The 18678-nt window shown below is 35.7% G+C and overlaps 1 protein-coding gene across 1 annotated transcript in view; it reads right to left on the bottom strand.

The window, feature by feature from the left end:
* Positions 1-18678, bottom strand: part of LOC123311362 — a 1278848-nt gene that overhangs the window by 576006 nt on the left and 684164 nt on the right. Inside the window, exon 17 of the mRNA XM_044895271.1 lies at positions 13737-13868. Within this exon, the coding sequence (XP_044751206.1) occupies positions 13737-13868 (132 nt within the window). The remainder of the gene's footprint in view (positions 1-13736; positions 13869-18678) is intronic.

Raw genomic sequence — 18678 nt, 5'->3', positions numbered from 1 at the left:
GGAGATCTAGCAGTCCAATGTTGGGGTCCTACCCTTCTAATGAAATGAACTGAAATACTGATAAATACTTTTGCTGGTGCATGAATATCATCTATGTTTCAATAACAAATTGTAATAAGACCAGACCAATCCATAGATTTCCATAGATCCAATAAGGAATATAACGGAATAAGTGAAGAATTCGAAAGTGCATTTATCATACTTATTCGAAGTGCCAATCATTATCTTCACTAAAAGACCAAATGAGGTGAAAATCAATTCGGAAAATTACTTCAGGTCCACGTTGTCCATAAAATGCGATTCATTCGGAAGATATCAAGTTATAATTATTATTTTCATGATAGCGTAGTTTTTTGTTGCTATTTTTGTTCATTATCAATAATAAAGCTTATTATCACTGTGAATTATTTATCTGAATAACCAGATATGCTAAAATATCAAAAACGAAAAAATTCAGTTGAACATTTCCAATTCCATTTTTAGATTTCCACATCTGATTGGCGATCATATTCATACCATTAATTATTGTGAAGTTAATTGCTATCGATTTTTTCAATGTGTCTCTCCCTTAAATTCAAAAATTTCTGTGAAAATGTTGAAATTTGAGTTATTATGCTATTGTCATAGAAGTATACGAAACTAGCAGGTCGGGGGATCCAAGATTTCGGGCCGATTCACCTTAAAAAAACATAATAAAATGAATTTCGTGAATACCTACCGAGGCTGAAAACCACTATTCTCCGCTATAAAAAATTAGTATTATTCCAATAATATACCGACTTAATGAATGCTACGTTGCTATAACTATAAGGCCCGGTTGTTCAGTTCAGGATGAGGCAGAGATTTAAGATGATCCTAGATAATCTGACAGAACTGAACTGAAATGTCAAAATCAATCTAGGATAAACTTTAATCCCGAACTGAACAACTGCTATACATGTAGAGTTTCGGATTTTGCGAGAATCTACTGCTTTTTCTTCAAAACAACAACTGCGCTGAAGGAAATGTGATTGACTGTTATCTATATCATTTACATCATTATTTGCCGAACTTCAAAGTTCTGAATGAATTAAAATCTAAACTTGAAAATATACGAGATAATTTTCGCAAGAATTTCAATGAAATCTGAAAATTTTCATCATTCTGGAGCATTCTGGACATCAATAATTCTCGAATCATCCATGCAATAAATTCAATTTTATCCAATATAACACGCAAAACGAAATGTTATTCGAACTCGGCATCTTGAGCAATTCGTTCCTAAAAAGCCCGAATCAGGTAGAAAATTTTGAACCCTTCATATCAGCGAACACGTGTTTTGCAGTAAACAGATGCCGATTTCGTTTTCAACGGGCCATGTAACTAGGGTCGGCGTTGGGTGAAAGGATGAACGGTTCTTACAACAAGAAGAATTTGAATTTTCATATGACGGTGAGGGCATTCGTTTTAAAATTTTCAGAGTACAAGGAGTATACAGGGTGTTTCACGAGTAAACAGACAAATGAAAACCGCGAATAGAGGGCATTGAGCTGAGTTCAGAATCATACCATATACAAGGTGTTCCAAAACTAGTGAATCAAACGTCACACCACGATAGAGTAAACCAAATATTATCGAATGACACCAACATTAGTTCGACGAAAATGTACCGTTTCCAAAATAATCAGAATTTTATTAAAATACATAAAGTTGCCGATTTTCGAACTATTTTTCTTAATAACAGGGCCAGTTTGTGAAAAAGGATATCGATTTTAAATTATATTGAAGTAATATTATTGTTTCATCTCCCCTAATTGAAATTATTTTAAGTAGTTAATCGATAACCATAACCTAAGTAAATGTAAATTAAAACAATTGTTTTTTCTACATGATTTTTAATACTCAGAATAAACAGGGGTGATAATATGGGAGAAAAACGCTATCCTTAATAACAAATTGGCCTTGTGACTGAAAAAATAGTTCGAAAATCGGCAACTTTAGGTTAGGTTTTTTTAGAAACGGTACATTTTCGCTCAACTAATGTTGGTGTCATTCGATAGTATTTGATCTACTCTATCGTGGTGTGACGTTTGATTCAATAGTTTTGGGGCACCCTATATATAGGTTTCTTCGGGGTTTTTTGAAATTTCTCGAATTTCCGTTTGGCTATAACTCCTGAAATTCTGATCAAGTCGACTGAAAATTTATAATTAGCTTTGAGTTGTTAATTTCATTGAAACAGAGCATTAAAATTCGACAAAAATCTGGACCGGGCTCAGTGAGGCTTTACTTAACTTCAAACTCATAAAAACACCGTGTATGTAGTTTTTTAATCATAATTTCAACTTTATTGTCTCAAAATGAATTGATTTTTGGGTTGCCCCACATGTTGATCATGTTCTAGAAATAATTGTTTTGGTCAGACGCCTCTAAGGAATAGAGCACTTCATGAACATGTATTTAGAAATCCTTAATTGATTTTTTTTCGAAGAATATTCTGTTGAATGTGTTCAACAATTATACCATATTCGGTCTTCAAAATACTCTTTCACAAGGATAAAATGTTTCAAAATTGATGATACCCAAATATGGATCGAAAAACTACGCTATCTTGAAACTAAAAATTAAAACTTGATCTTCAGAATGAATCTATTTTTCTATGGACAACTAGTTGTGTGAATAAAAACAAAGAAGGAAATCGCGGGGTGTCAGATCTGGAGATCTAGCAGTCCAATATTGTGGTCCTACCCTTCTAATAAAATGACCTGAAATACTGATAAATACTTTTGCTGGTGCATGAATATCATCAATGTTTCAATAACAAATTGTAATAAGACCAGAACAATCCATAGATTTCCATAGATCCAATAATGACTATAACGGAATCAGTAAAGAATTCGAAAGTGCATTTATCACACTTATTCGAAGTGCCAATCATTACCTTCACTAAAAGACCAAATGAGGTGAAAATCAGTTCGGAAAATTACTTCAGTTCCACGTTGTCCATAAAAAGCGATTCATTCGGAAGATATCGAATTATAACTATTATTTTCATGATCATGATAGGGTAGTTTTTTCTATTTTTGTTTATTATCAATAATAAAGCTTACTATCACTGTTAATCACTTATCTGAATAACCAGATATGCTATAAATATCAAAAACAAATGCAAGACATATATTGAGAACGAAAAAATTCAGTTGAACATTTCCAATTCCATTTTTAGATTTCCTCAGTTGATTGGCGATCATATTCATCCCATTAATTAATGTGAAGTAAAAGTCAATATGCAGCGCTGTTTTTTCCAGACATTTCACGATCAAACAATTATTCATTAGAAATAATCTGAAAAGGCATACCAAAGTTTCATTGATTTTGAGAAAATCAATGAAGATACCTGAAAAATTCAAAATTATGACGAGAAAAACTACAAACAGAGTGTTTTGCATGAGTTCAAATTTGAATATATCCTCAATGAGTCCGGTCCTGTGTTCGTCAACTTTTAATGTTCTGTTTTATTGAAACTTAGAAGTTTAAGCGGATAATGAATTTTTAGCCGAATCCAACTAAAATATTTGGAGTTATGGCCGAACAAAAATTAGGGAAATTTGAATAAACTCCTCTCTATATCGGAAACGGAATGCCTAAGACACACATATGAGGTGTTTTTGAACTGAGCTCAATGCCCTCTATTCACGGTTTTCGTTTGTCCGTTTACTTGTGAAACACCCTGTGTACTGAAAAATTTCGAAAGACTCCTCGAGCAATTAAGAAATGCCATTAAATCAAGGAGTTTCTTTTGAACCGCTATGATGAAAAATGTCAATATCCAGTTAATATTATTATTTGGGGTGATTCATCGAAAATCCCCAATATCTCGAAAACCAAGGCACTTTTGCCAAACGTAAAATATATTCATTTGAACCCCCATAGAGTACTCTACCCGCAGGCTCCATATTATTCATTCATTACGCCACACCCTGTATAATTATTATTATTATATCAATGTACTGAAAATAAACAGACATGAATACTAGGCAGTTGTTTTGTTTGAAAGTGAAGCTCCTGTTGCTTCAAACTTCTTTCAATTATTTTGACTACCATTCACGCAAGATGATTTTTGTTGAGGAATTCAACATCAGTGGCGGATTTACATATTTGCCGCCAGTAGGCTATTCAAATTTTGCCGCCCTTACCATAATTATTTAGTTCAAAATATTAATGACAATTTTTGTGTCAGTGAAAATGTAACTTTGGGATTTGCACACGTTGGTCCTAATAACAACTCATAATTATTGTGACCAAGGGAATCGATGTGTCCCAGTTTCCAGATCATATTTACAACGCAACGATTATGTTGAGATTTCACAAGAAATAGAACGTTCATGTCTGAATGAAATAAAGTTTAGTCATAGACTTCTAATAAGGTAAAGTAATGGATATATTATTTGATATAAGTCACACAGTGATATACATTCAGTAAACTTGATCATTTTTGTTGGGCACACAGTTCGAAATAGAATAGATAAATTCTATATCAAACGGAAAGAAGAAATTTATTACCATTAAGTATGGCACAGCATATATACATGGTTACATGGTCCATAGGAATAGTTGCAAAAAAATTAAGGGGGTAATTCTTCGTCAGAAAATAGGGTGGACCTTTAATATGCAATTTTCTTTTCTGAGTCCTCCTGCTTAGTTACAGCCCGAAAAGCAGTTTTCAATTTTTTTCTTGCGAATCGAAAAACTGACAAGAACGAAATCAAGCAGATATTTTATGCGAGGTAGAAAATCTCGGTGCTGTTCCTCTATGATTGAAAGTGCTAGAAAAAGCTACCCCTAAACATTGTCCCGCAAGAAACTTTTTTCCATATCCGTATTTCAAAATAAAAGATTGATTTTGGATAGCTTGATCCATTCCTAATAAATAAGGTCTATTGTAGTTTCTTGGAAAAATTCACGGAAAAAAAAGACCGTAAACAAAGTGCATATCGAATATTTCTGCGTTTGTGCACACAATCATCTTGATGAGTATATATGACAAAAATCACAAGATGATTTTTTGAGAATGGATTAAGTTATCCAAAATTAATTTTTATTATAAGATATGAATATCGAAAAAGTTTCTTGCGAAGCAAGGAGCAGGGATGGATTTTTCTACCCCTTTCTATCATAGACGAACCGAACCAAAATTTTTTTGATGCCTTCCCGTCCGTATAAAATATCTGCTTGATTTAATACAGGAAAGTTCATAGATTTTCAATAAAAAAAAAACAAAAACTGCTTTTCGGACGCCATCTTCAGGGGGCTGTAACTAAGCAGGGACACAAAAAAGAAAAGACCTTCCCTACCATTCATATTATTATATGTATTATATCGCCACAATCTAACTGACGATGACAATAAAATAGGAACGTAAGTCATAAAAGTCTCACCTCGGGTTTCATAAAGCTTGATCAGGGAATCAACGTTTGATTGATCAACAGAAGACTTCAATTTGTTTTCAATCGATAATTCAGTCATGATCATTCATAATATCATTCTCGTATCAAATTATGTTCATACGTCCATTAAATTATTCTCAATTGCTACTTGTTCAATATATTCAGCAATGAAAAACTTTCAGTGATTTCGTTTTAGAAATCAAGCGTTGATCTCACAATCTAAGTTTTATGAAACCCGCTGTTAAAATATCTTTCTGCGATGTCGTCATACGAAAATTTGTTTAGTTATGACTTTATACACGAAAGAGCCAAAGCGTTCAGCTTTTCTTGGCTCAATGTGGTTCTTAGGCACCTAACTTTTCACCTTTTTCAAGCAAAAAAAGCTTCTCTCACCCGAACAATAAGTCGATGGTGTATACAGGGTGGGCAAAATTCTTTATCTACTGAGGGAAACTCGAGAACTATGGCAGCTGAAAGAAAACGGATGACACATTTTTGAGCTCAGAAAAACAAAGAATGGTGAAAACCGATTTTGAGTTATTAGCAAAAATGAAATTTTGACGATTTCGAAAAGTTCTCATAACTTTTTTGTCTTTGAAGTTACAGATCTGAAACTTGAACCTTCTACAGACCCTTTTTTAGGTAGAATCCACTGACGAGCACCAAATATTTTTTCATTTCGAAACATTAGGCGAACTTTCGTTTTTTTAAATTGAATTTGTAATTTTTGAATTGGAAAAGAGGTCTGTCAATAGAATCTACGTATAAAAGTGACTAAGGAAGTATGTTTCAGATATGTAACTTCAAACACAAAAAAGCTATGGGAACTTCTCGAATTCGTCAAAACCACAATTTTTGATTATAACTAAAAATCTAGAAATGATAGGCCGGTTCTCTTTTCAGAATTGGATTGGTCATGAAAAAAGAGCTGGATAATGTGTCATCCGTTTTCTTCTTGCTCTGATAGTTCTCGAGATCCCCTCAGCAGACAACGAATTTTGCTCACCTTGTAAATTGAGGCAATAGAGCCATAGATACGAACTTCTGGACAAACATTTCTTGAATTGTGTTTTCGTAGGAACCGAAGAAACACATCCCAACGATTCAGAATCTGGTTACACCAAAATTTTTCAACCTCACGAAAGTTCAGTATAGAGTCCAAAGCGGCCGATATAAGAGTGGAACAGGAAAATAGTAATGATGAACTACTTGGTCAGTTTTTTTTTTTTGATAATTAGGGAAAATCAGATGTAGATAGATATTAAAATATCTATGAAACACAAGTATTTCAGTTTCCATAAATAGTGCAAACAAAATTGTCCCCAAATTTGCCGCCCCCTGAAATCTGCCGCCCTAGGCTGCAGCCTACTTAGCCTCAATGGTGAATCCGCCACTGTTCAACATTCTCGTAATTATCCGTTCATTTCTTCAAGAGATACCCATTCCCTACCACCTATGAGTATTCAATTCAATGCTAACACTGCATCAAATGCATTTCATCCTCGGGTTGATTTTTTTGAATTCTACAACTGATGTAACGTCTTCAGCCTCCAGCCAAAGAAAATAAACAACAGTAACTCTCCTCAAGCTACTGATTACTTCTATTTTCCATGTAAATAAATAGATTTGGTATGTCTTCAATCAGTTTGTATAAATGTCAATTATGTTCGTTACATATTTTCGACGCAATATTTTCCGAAGTGATTTGACATTGTGATGAAATACGTAATTACTGAGAGTCTCACGTAGAACGGACTACGTAGCATTTATTTAAAACTCAAAAATGTTTTGACAAGCGTCTTAACCCAACATTTTCTTACCATACAGAGTGAAAGGTATTCAATTTCCATGGCCAATCCTGTGCTGAAATGAAAGTGAATGAAGTATAGAAGCTGAAAGTAAAACGTATATCTTTGTTGATTCATTCGGGAAAAACATTTCAATGGAGTTCCTCATGTCGTGAATATAATGCCCAAAATTTAGATAACTATTTCATACCAGAACAAATTCGGTAAAATCGTCTTTGGAATTAATCTCATATGTAACGAAAAATTTCATTGTCATGTATCATTCATTTTAGGACCTATACGGTATTAAACTCCCCTATCGGACGAAGTATCGTAGACATAGCATACTTATTCAAAACTGTTGATATTCATGAAGAAAAGATAATAATTTCTGTCCAAATTCATTTACTCCGAATCCTTATCAATCAATTATTAGCGTATGAAGTTTATTAATATCAGTATCGTTCTCGAACTATTTACAGGTTTCAGTATGTGTGAATGATTCGGAAGAGCAGCTGTATATGAGTAGAATTCAAGCTGCCCTACTTTCTGTCCTCCTGAAATCTGACAACGTTGCGGGAGGTGAGAGCGCACTACTAATAAGAAATATATGCGGAGGTAGTAAGGTCTGATTCGTTTAAAGAAAAATTTTTCAATGAAAATCTTTTCCCCTCTTTAGGTACCCCTGTTATTTACCTTCCCCTCTACATATATAAGCAAAAATTATTCCAATTAAAAAACTCCTTCACCCGGAGGTCAGGTCGCCCAATGAACTTAACGGAGGTAACAACGAACTACGGGTTCATATATATATATATATATATATATATATATATATAATAGTTTTGGCAACTCTATGTAGGGAAAATGCATATTTCATCATTAGTGGTGATTTCAACGTGAATTTGTTAGATTTAAAGGACAATAAAACTCAAGAATTCAAATCTTTACTGGAGAATTTTAGAGTTGAAATATTAATCAATGAACCTACACGTGTAACAGCACACTAAAAGTTGTTTGGATAATATATTGACAAATGTAGAACATGGCACAGCATCTGTTTCAAATTCGCATATCTCTGACCACTTTGCCCAGAAGTTCACATTTCCTTGTAAGACTCAAGAAAGCTTGAAAACTCAGATAATTAGAGTGAGACCTATGGACGAAAAAACTTTAGGAAATTTCCGAGCTAAACTAGCCAATGTTAATTGGGATGTTGTTCTTGATGATGCTCCAACAGATATGAACTCCAGATGAAATGCTTTCAGTTCGAAGTATGCAGAAATTTTCGAGGAGAATTTTCAATATCGTGAGATCAAGGTGAGAGATTCATCAAGAAGGCAAAATACCACTGACTGTATTCTTGGACTTTTCTAAAGCCTTCGATTCTATTGATCATGCAATATTGTTGGGAAAACTCGGAGTAAGAGACAATCAACTAAAACTAAGAAAGTCATATTTGGAGAATAGAATTCAGAAAACAGTGATCGAGAGGTATGGCGTTACCTATGTTTGTGAGGGTGCTCAGGCTCAGACTGGGGTGCCACAGGGTAGCATTCTGGGCCTTCTTCTTTTCCTACTGTATATAAATGATTGTCCGGATTTCCTCGGAATTCTGAAGGTCCTTTTGTATGCAGACGATTCAAATATAACAGCTATAGGTGATACTATCGATGAAGTTGTTTCCTCTACTCAAGTACAATTATAGAAAGTGAATGAATGGTGTGAGGCAAATAATATAAGATTGAATCTCGAAAAAACTGAAGCAATATTTTACCGAACAAAAAAGTCGAATTTCACACCTGCCGGTGAAATAACAATGGATGGTAAGGAGATAGTAGTAGTTCATCAGGTGGAGTTTATGTCCCTGAAGCTCTACAATAATCTGCCAACATCTTATCATAAAATCCAAAATGAGAATATTTTCAAAAATAGAATTCGGAAATTGGTCTTGGATTGTGAACCATACAGCGTTCAGGAATTTTTCGACTACTGCCGCACCCTCAAGATGTCGCATTGATCTGATGTTTTTCCTTCTGCAAATGACGTATTTCCCTTTTATTGTAGTCAATAATTGTGATGAAATGAATAAAATACTATTACTATTACATCTCGATCTGATGTTACATACAACCACTAAGGATCTAAAGTTGAGTAATTCGCAAACTTAACAATATGCGGACGTTAATGTCCACAATGTGAAATCTTAAATACATCCATGAAAATTCTCAAAGAAGCGCTTCAATGCGATATTTTTGGGTACTCCCTGCGACTTACTGTTACATTTCTGGTTGACTGGGAATTTTAACAAATTCTTTGAATGATCTTTTTTTCTTTTCGATTTCGATGTGATCGCATCTCATTAAGTGGATATGGTATGTTAGTTTGTGGTATAAGCCGCTATCTGTGCATGATTTGTTATTCTTCACATATTTTTATGTGATTTGTGGCTGTTATTTTGGGAATTTTTTCTGTTGATATCCCTAATTTCGAATAAATAAATAAATTATGTGTTGAGTCGATATCCTCATCGACTGGAATACCAGCGATTCCTAAAGTGGACTAAAAAATGGCTAGCTGAACGAAAATATTTCATTCGTATGAGACTGCTCTAGGAATTGGATAGTGATGATTTCTGAAATTACTTCAGAATTGACTACGACTTCCATATTCCTTTTTATTGACAGACCATCATATTTTCAATTATTTTTTCACTCTGGTCAAACACGCTTTTTTGTCTGTGGATATCCATTTTTCCAAGGCCTGATCTCTAGCATCTCTATTGCTATAAGCTTTTGAAGATAATATGTCCCATACCACATCTAGATTCCCAGTATATTTCTATGAGTTCGGTTAAAATTTTGCTCTCTGTGACGGCCATTCCTTTACCAACGAGTATCTTTCCTGTCGAAATCTAAATACAAAATGGGCCCGTTTCCACCCGACACCGACAGAGCTCCACACGATCCAATTCGGTCGGTCGGTCGTGCGGTTGGATGGCTAGGCCAAAGATTAAAGTTGGGAAGATAGGAAACGCCCTCATATCGCTAGTACTACAGTGACTCTATCAAACACAGTGGCGACAATTGTGGTCTAGTTTTTCATCGTTTTAGCAAGAATATGGCGGATTTGGTCACGTGACGTGACGTGAGATAATCCGCATTCCGAATTAGAGATCATAGCATTGAAATCTGTGCTTCTAAGACGCCATATTCTTGCTAAATTTCCAATTGTCGCCACTGTGTTTGATAGAGTCACTGTAGCTAGTGCTAAAAACCGACTACATTTTGGCCAGTGTTTCACACAATTGACAATCAGGTGGCGCTGAAATCGTACTATCAAACTGTTAAGTAACAGATTTCTATTTCATAATGGATGGGCGCGAAATTCGAATTCTATTCTTCAATAAAAGGGTGCGAAATTCAAATTTCATTCCTTTTATTTAATTCAAATAAAGACTTAGTCGAAACCAGAAAAAACATCCTGAGCGACAAAACAAAAGTAGGGCTTTGTTTTGTGATCAGGATGTTTCTTCAGCTGAACATTGTTTTGAAAAAAATTTATATAAATGGAGATTATATGTCTGGGTGTCTGGGGTGTTAGCGACAACCAGTGAAAGTCAACATCAACGTACACAAAATATATTTGTTGACTCGTACAAGGAAACACAAATGGCACCATTATTAAATTAGTACAGTGAAAGACTCGAGATCAGTGAATTTACAGGGAAAACGGACGGAATGAAACAGGATCCGACCTCAAACGTTATACGGGGTTTACGGACATTTTCGCCAGCCAGAACCTAAGAAGCACACTTAACGGACAGGTATCGGACCTCAGCCAGGTTAGGGGATGAAACAAGACGGCACAGATTCCCGACAGCTTACCCCTAGATGAGTTCTTCACCCCCTGAGTATCCACGCCAGTGGGGTTCTTCGATCACAGCAGTGGTGAGCGTCGGACAAACGAGGGAGGAAAGAGGGTTAGCCACTCCAGAGTGCTTTCCGCACCCCCTGAGTATCCACGCCAGCGGGGTGCTTCAGCGGTAAGGGTGGAACTTAACTCGGGTGGTAAGGGATGGAGGAAGTTTTTCGCCACTCCAAAGTGCTTTCCGCACCCTTTGAGTATCCCCGCCAGCGGGTTGCTTTGGCAGTAGGAGTGAAACTTAAACTAGGGAGTCAGGGATGACGGAAGTTTTTCGCCACTCCAAAGTGCGTTCTGCACCCCCTGAGTATCCACGCCGGGGAGTAAGGGATGGAGGGAGGCTGAAGTTCCAATGATATAAAAGAGAAAAAAAGGCGGAGTGTCGTCTTACCTATGGTTTCGGTTGGCCACTTGCACTCGTAAATTCCCAGGAAAAAAAAATATTAACCAATACCGTGAAGAAAAAAAAAGAAAATTTATACTCTGAATGGTAAAAACGAAACTCAAAAGAAATCCTCTGATCAAATTAAACGGCAGAAAGCTAATCTACTTCGGCGGACGGCTCTACAGTCTTAGGTAAGGCAATTAATCGTAAGTGACAGCGAGTCAATTAAGCGTAAGTCAAAAGCAAGTGAATCGTAAGTGAAGTAGCCTGCGGTGGAACATCTGATTTTATACCCACAGGGGGGTGCGGAAATCAGATGTGCCCCGACTTTCGAAATTCGATAAAATTTGAGTCGATGAAGACGTCTCCATTTCGACTTATCTGTGCTAGCGAACAAAAAACACGGTTATTTTCCAATTCAGGATGTTTTATAAGGTGCGACATCGTTTTTTCGAACTGAAAACGGGATAAAAACGGTACGGAATATTTACAATTCCGAACGATGCCGGAATCCTGAATTGGAAACTGAAAATATTTCTCTCCAAAATTAATTCAAAATGAAATTATGTACTTAAAATGAAACTAAAAACTTATTCTAAAATGAGGGTGTGTTTTTGTCAGAAAAATATACTTTCATTACAGAGTATTCAAAGGTCGGGATTTTTTAACAGAAGGTACAAATGGTGACAATAATTCACTTTTGGAAACAGCCTGTACACAAATAATAGAGCTTTGAATATAGTTATATATCAAAGGTGTTATTTCTATACAATACATTTTTTCAAATTAATAAAATCAGTTGAATTTGTTCCTGCAATTTTATCAGAATTAATATGAACAAATATTCGATGCAACATATTTCAAGAATTCCTTTACATATTAGTTACAGATTTTGCAGAACCACATTAAAAAAAACTTTTACATAAGTGTATGTCAGTAAAGCTGTATGTCAGTAAAGACATGTAAGAATAACAAGTCAACTCCAAAATGCGAATTACTTCACTAATAACATAAATTACATATCCAAATAAAAATACATATAACCAGCTATGAATGATAAAATTCAGATTGGAATACGTGTATCTATTCTAATGAATGAAATTGTAGTGTCTGCATTTTTGAATGTCTGACTGTCCGAAGCGGAAAGGCATATAAAATGAATCAAAAAGTTTGCGAGACATTTGCTTCAACTTCAGCACTCCGAATTAAAAATATAGAAGAGGGTTTATTTTTCACGAAACCGTGTGAATAAGTTAAGGAGTACTAGTGCATTTTATTTGGTTTCGAGAATATCAGATTTGAAGTTGAAAATTATTCCCAAATTCGACCTGTTGTTTCCTCAAGTACTATTTATTGCCTCGAATAAATATTTTAACCATTCTTAGCAGTTTAGTAACACAATTGAACCACCAGGTGGCGCTCACGCAAGTATAGTCGCTTCTTTTCCTATCTTCCTTACTCTATAATCTTGGGGCTAGGCCATAGGACCAATACAAATCCTCTGTCGGCGGGCGCAGCTACATAAAGAAATCATCATTATGTGATGTTTTAGTATTTTTAAGCATTTCTGATCATCATACCTATATAATATTACACATCATTTTGAAGGAAAAATTATAACCAATTCAACGAAGTAATAAAATACAGGGTGTTCTATTGACAAAAATATAGTTTTGTGCAGTATCTTCAAAATCATACCCCGAAAAAAATATTGAGTACGCCCCTGGATTCTACGTAGAAGTCTGTATCAGACACAGTTTTCAGCTCAGCATTATTTCTAATATCTTCAGAGATAAGGGAAGGGTCCGGAAAGTATCAATTTCCAAAATCGCCCTGTATCTCATAAATGGAAATAGTTATGCAAGATCTGATTACGCAGAAGGAAAAACTTCCTTCCAACAGACCCTGAACATTCATTTTATATATATAGCCACTATTTGAAAATATCATAGATATTAATTCAAATAAATGAAAATCTTTTCTACTGCTGACATGATATTTCCGCTCCAAATTTATTTTCATCGAAAATGCTAATCAGAACTTAAATTGAAATGAAATTGCCTCTCCGTTTTCAATAGTCGCTGGAAAATTTCCCTTTTCAAGAAGTTACCGCCTGCAAAATAATTGCTGCTGCTATCCTCCTTAACTGAGTTTCTCGAAGTCAACCTACCCCAGAGTTCATAAAATCTGACTAAATAGGAAAAGACGACTTACTGTATCCATGGCTTTTTCTAGTCTGAATATTTCTTCTTGCAGCAAATGCAAGGTTCCTGTCTTTCCTCGATGACGAGCAAAAGCAGCTGCGCATGCACCATGAATACTGTTTACCCAGTTTTCCAGTTCCACCTGTAAAACAAATAAGTTAATTTAACATATTCAAAAATCGTTCCGGGAATACATGATCGGATTGAACTGAGGTGAATAATAATCACACCATTTCACGAAACTTTTCAAATTTTTTGAATTTTTTGATTTGAATGTTGAGTCTAACTAAATCTAATCTAACTCTTTTTGCCCCTTCGCCCTCAGCCTCTCACCCCAATCATAAACCGTAACGGAGAGCCGAGGGCTCGATCGCGTCAATTGGCGAAATATTTCGAAGGCGAACGAATGCCTACGATCTGCCTCAATTCCATGTGTATTTCACTATACGTACCAGTGTACAGGGTAACCCGTTTGAAATTCCCTATCCCTTCATCTGTGTATAATAGCGACAAAAACAAATCCATATAAAGTTTCGAACTTTATTTTTTTGATACATTTTTGAAAGAAAATCAATAAAATAACATATACAGGGTGGTGGCAAAAAGTTATGCTATGTTGAACGGAACACCCTATATAATATAAGATATTTGAATAGAGCTTGAAAAGACATTCACAAAAATATGGGTCAAAAGAGATCTGTGATTTTTTGTTTTTTACCTATGAGCATTTTTTTTAGCTATTAGATTTCTCAGATATGGGGATAGGGAATTTTATACGGGACAATCTGTATCATTTCTTTACCGTTCGGTAGGTTTCCGTTATATTAACATAATTGTTATCAATTTATTGACTCGAAAACGGTCTTTCAACTTATTCCGTTTTTAAGATTTAAAATTTTTTAAGATTAAGATTTGAACAGGTGAAAATAATTTGGATATGCTAATCATTCGTCATCATATTGACATTATCATAATGTTTCTGATTTCCTCACAATGAATAATCCAAATCCATTACCCCAACAAATGTCTTATGCAACTACCGCTCAAAGCTCAAACCCAAATACAAACTTCATTTTTAAAAACGGATCAAGGCATCATAATCAATGAAAATGAAAATTTGCGAAATACGGATTACGTTAAATCGGCTGCAACTTTATGAGTTGGAGCAAAAAATACAAATTATATTTCTCGTCTCTCAAATGGACGTATAGAGGCACTCAGTCAGATACTTTAATCATTTCAGATTAGAAAAAGGGAAAAAGGGAAAAGAACAATTTTTTAACAAATTTCGTATTCATATATTTTTTTGTTGACATCCGTTTTACTAAGGTAACGAAATCCCAGCACTCTACTCCTACACTACCCCCTTTCTAGTGACCAAGTTGTCACGAAAATTAAAATAATAATTCTAAAACACATAAACTTTTTCAACAAAACGTCTTGGGAATTTCACCGATAGACCACTACGCTTATAAACAGTTTTAGTTGGCATTTGGTCACTTCTGTCCATCTTGGTAGAACTTGAGGGTTGAGCACCGACGTGCTACGGCAGATTGTGGTTCATGAGCAGGTGTAGGCATCATATCCTGTCGAACTGCGTACGAACCATCTTCAGACTCCAACAAATAAGCTGGTTTAAGCCGATCAATAGATATTTTGATTTGCTTTCCTTTGATGTCCAAACAAAAATACTTTTCATTACGTTCCAAAACTTTGAATGGCCCTTCGTAAGCAGGTTTCAAAGATTTTTTCACTCTATGAACTCTAACAAAAACATGTGAACAAGTGTATAAGTTTTTGTGTACAAAAATTCTTGGTGATGACTTATGCTCCACTGCAAACGGTTTCAAGGTTCTCATGCATTTTTGAAGGTTATTGGCGAAAGTTTCTGGTTCTGTTTGGACTTTTGGATCTTGGAAAAATTCACCAGGAAGACCAGTCTTCCATGATGCCATAGGTCATCTGGGCAATCGAATATTTTGAATCTTCACGAAGCGATGCACGTAAACCAAGCAAACAGTTGGCAAGGTTTCTGTCCATTTAACTCGATTATGTGCTTTTAATGCAGTTTTCAGTGTTCGATGTAGCCTCTCAATTTTACGGTTACACTGCGGATGGTATGGTAAGCAGTTGTATGAAGAAGTTTCACTCCACATATGTCCGTCAAGGTTCAGAATTGAATTGACGACCTCTGTCTGTGATCACTTTAATTGGCACTCCAAATCTCGATATCCAATTATTATAAAATGCTTCAGCGATAGTTTCAGCGGTCACATTGCTTAAAGGTACGACTTCCATCCAGTTCGTGAATCTATCAATCATCGTGAGGCAATAAATGTTACCCTCAAATGAGTGTAAGGGATCAATCAGATCATGTGGATAATGCTGAAGCGTTCATCAGGCTCAGTAAAACTAGTCAGTTGAGATTTTGTATGCTTGGTTATCATGTTCTTCTAACATCCTATACAAGACTGTGCCCATTTCCGAACATCATTTCGAATACCATGCCAAACGAATTTCGTTGTCATCAGTTTCACTGTCGACCTTACTCCAGGATGTGCTAAGCCATGGATTCTCTTGAAAAACTGTATTCTGGGGTCTTGTAGTATATACGGCTTTATGTTGCTGGTCGAAACGTCGCACCACAATCTTTTATCAGATGGAAGTTGGTAGCTCTTGAAAACCAATGACTGAGGATCTCTTTGTAAATTTTTGAATTCTTCATCTTTTACTTGAAAATCAGCCACTTCATCATAATCTATAGCTGCTGACAAGGCATCGATTCTAGATAAATAGTCTGCAACCACGTTATCTGAACCACTAATATGTCGTATATCAGTAGTGAATTGTGAAAAATACTGTAATTGTCTCAGGTGACGTGGCGATGCTTTCTCATTTTTCTGCACAAATGCATTAGTAAGTGGAGAATGTTCCGTTAAAATAAAGAAATGTCTGCCTTCCAGGAAATGAATTTTTTTATTCCTTCATAGCATGCCAGAAGTTCTCGATCATATGTAGAATAACCAGCTTGAGCACTGTTCAGTTCCTTTGAAAAAAATGATATTCGTTTCCAACCATTTTCTTCATATTGCTGAACTACACCACCAATTGCAGTTTGACTTGCGTCGACAGCCAAGGACAATGGATATTTCACGTCTGGAAATGATTTAGCATCAGCTAAATCTTGCTCACATTTTTCGAATACTGCTATGGCTTCTGGAGTCCATTCAATTTCACGCCTATCTTTTTTCTTGGCACCTCTTAAAATTCAATAAAAAGAGCTTGAGTATCAGCTGCAGTTTTCAGATAGCTTCTATAAAAATTCAGCATACCCAAGAAAGCTCGAAGATCATGCACGGTCGTTGGGCGCTGATGCTCCATTATAACTTTCACCTTCTTGGCATAGGCTTAGTTCCTTAAGATGTTATCAGGTAACCGAGAAAACTTAATTCTTCCACACCAAAAACAGACTTGGAAATATTCACTCGTAGACCATAGTCGTTGAGTCGCTTGAAAACTTCTTCCAGATGTTCCCCGAGCGACGATGAAGCAATCAATACATCATCTAGGTATGAAAAAATGAAATTTAATCCGAAAAATACTTGATTTACAAAACGTTGGAATGTACTCGGAGCATTTCTGAGTCCCATGCTCATCACATTGAATTCAAATAATCCAAAAGGAGTTGTGTTTGCCGTCTTTTCATGATCTTCTTCTGCCATTGGAATTTGATAATAAGCCTTAAAAAAATCAATTTTCGAAAAGATTCTTTTATCTCGCAAAATAATTTGGAAATCATCGATTCTTGGTGTGGGATACCGATCGGGAACCGTTGAATTATTCAGTATTCGGTAATCACCGCATGCCCTGAAACCTCCGTCTTTTTTGGGTACTAGGAGTAATGGACTGGCCCACTGGGATTTTGAAGGTCGAATGATCTCATTATTCAACATAAACTGAAATTCCTCTTTCGCTATCTTAAGTTTGTGAGGGTCCAACTGACGTGGACGGCAGTATACTGGCTCGCATCTATGTAGTAACTATTTGATGACGAACTTCATGTTTTACTTCACTGGGCAACCAGTTTGCAAATCAGGGAACTTTTTGAAGAGGTCTGCAAATTTTTAATATTTCGACATGGTGCTAACTATACATTCCTGTGTAATAGCTACAACATTCCCTCGAACACAGAGGTTAGTGTCGCCGTCCACTAATCTTTTGTTCTTCAAATCAATCAAAAGGTTGAAATTTTGCAAGAAATCAGCACCGAGTATTTCCTTAGATGTTTCAGCAATAATAAATTGAAACTGAAAATTTCTTCGGAGGCCTAAATTGATGCTCATCGTTGTGATACGATAGGGATTTCTGTGTCATTGGCTGCAGTTTGAAATCAGATTTTTTCTGATGAACGGCATTCTTCAAGACATGAATAATTGATACATCATCACCACTATCTACAAGGAATTTCAGACCAGAATTAAGATCTCTCACATAAAGTCTTGATGTGCAGCAATCAGGCTCAGCAGGCGCAGACGAATTTGCTGCTACTTCGCCTGCGGACACTCGTTTCCCGATTTTACTTTGGCGCTATTCCACGCACATGGAGGCTGGCATTTTTCAGGATAGCATCTTCTTCCATATCGAAAATGGTGATAACAAAATTTTCCATTGGGGTTAAAACTCCTTGATCTGCTGCGTCTATTTATTGGTGTTTGGATCAGTGTCACGTAGACGAGATTGCCTAGAGGTTGCAAGAGCCTCAACTTGTTTTGTGCAGCTTTGTTAAAACGAATATCTGATCATCCTTGAAAGTCGAATTTTCAACAGATTTAGGTCAAATATTTTCTTCAACCTTTCTAGCAGCGTATATTTCAGTATGAGGTTTCATTTGCGCTATTTTGTCCGCCAATTTCTGTAATTTCGAAATGTCCTTATCATCATCTACAATAACG

The sequence above is a fragment of the Coccinella septempunctata genome, chromosome 4, assembly GCF_907165205.1.
Source record: "Coccinella septempunctata chromosome 4, icCocSept1.1, whole genome shotgun sequence".
In the NCBI taxonomy this organism is placed as follows: Eukaryota; Metazoa; Arthropoda; class Insecta; order Coleoptera; family Coccinellidae; genus Coccinella; species Coccinella septempunctata.
This window is presented reverse-complemented; position numbering and strand designations above follow the sequence as displayed.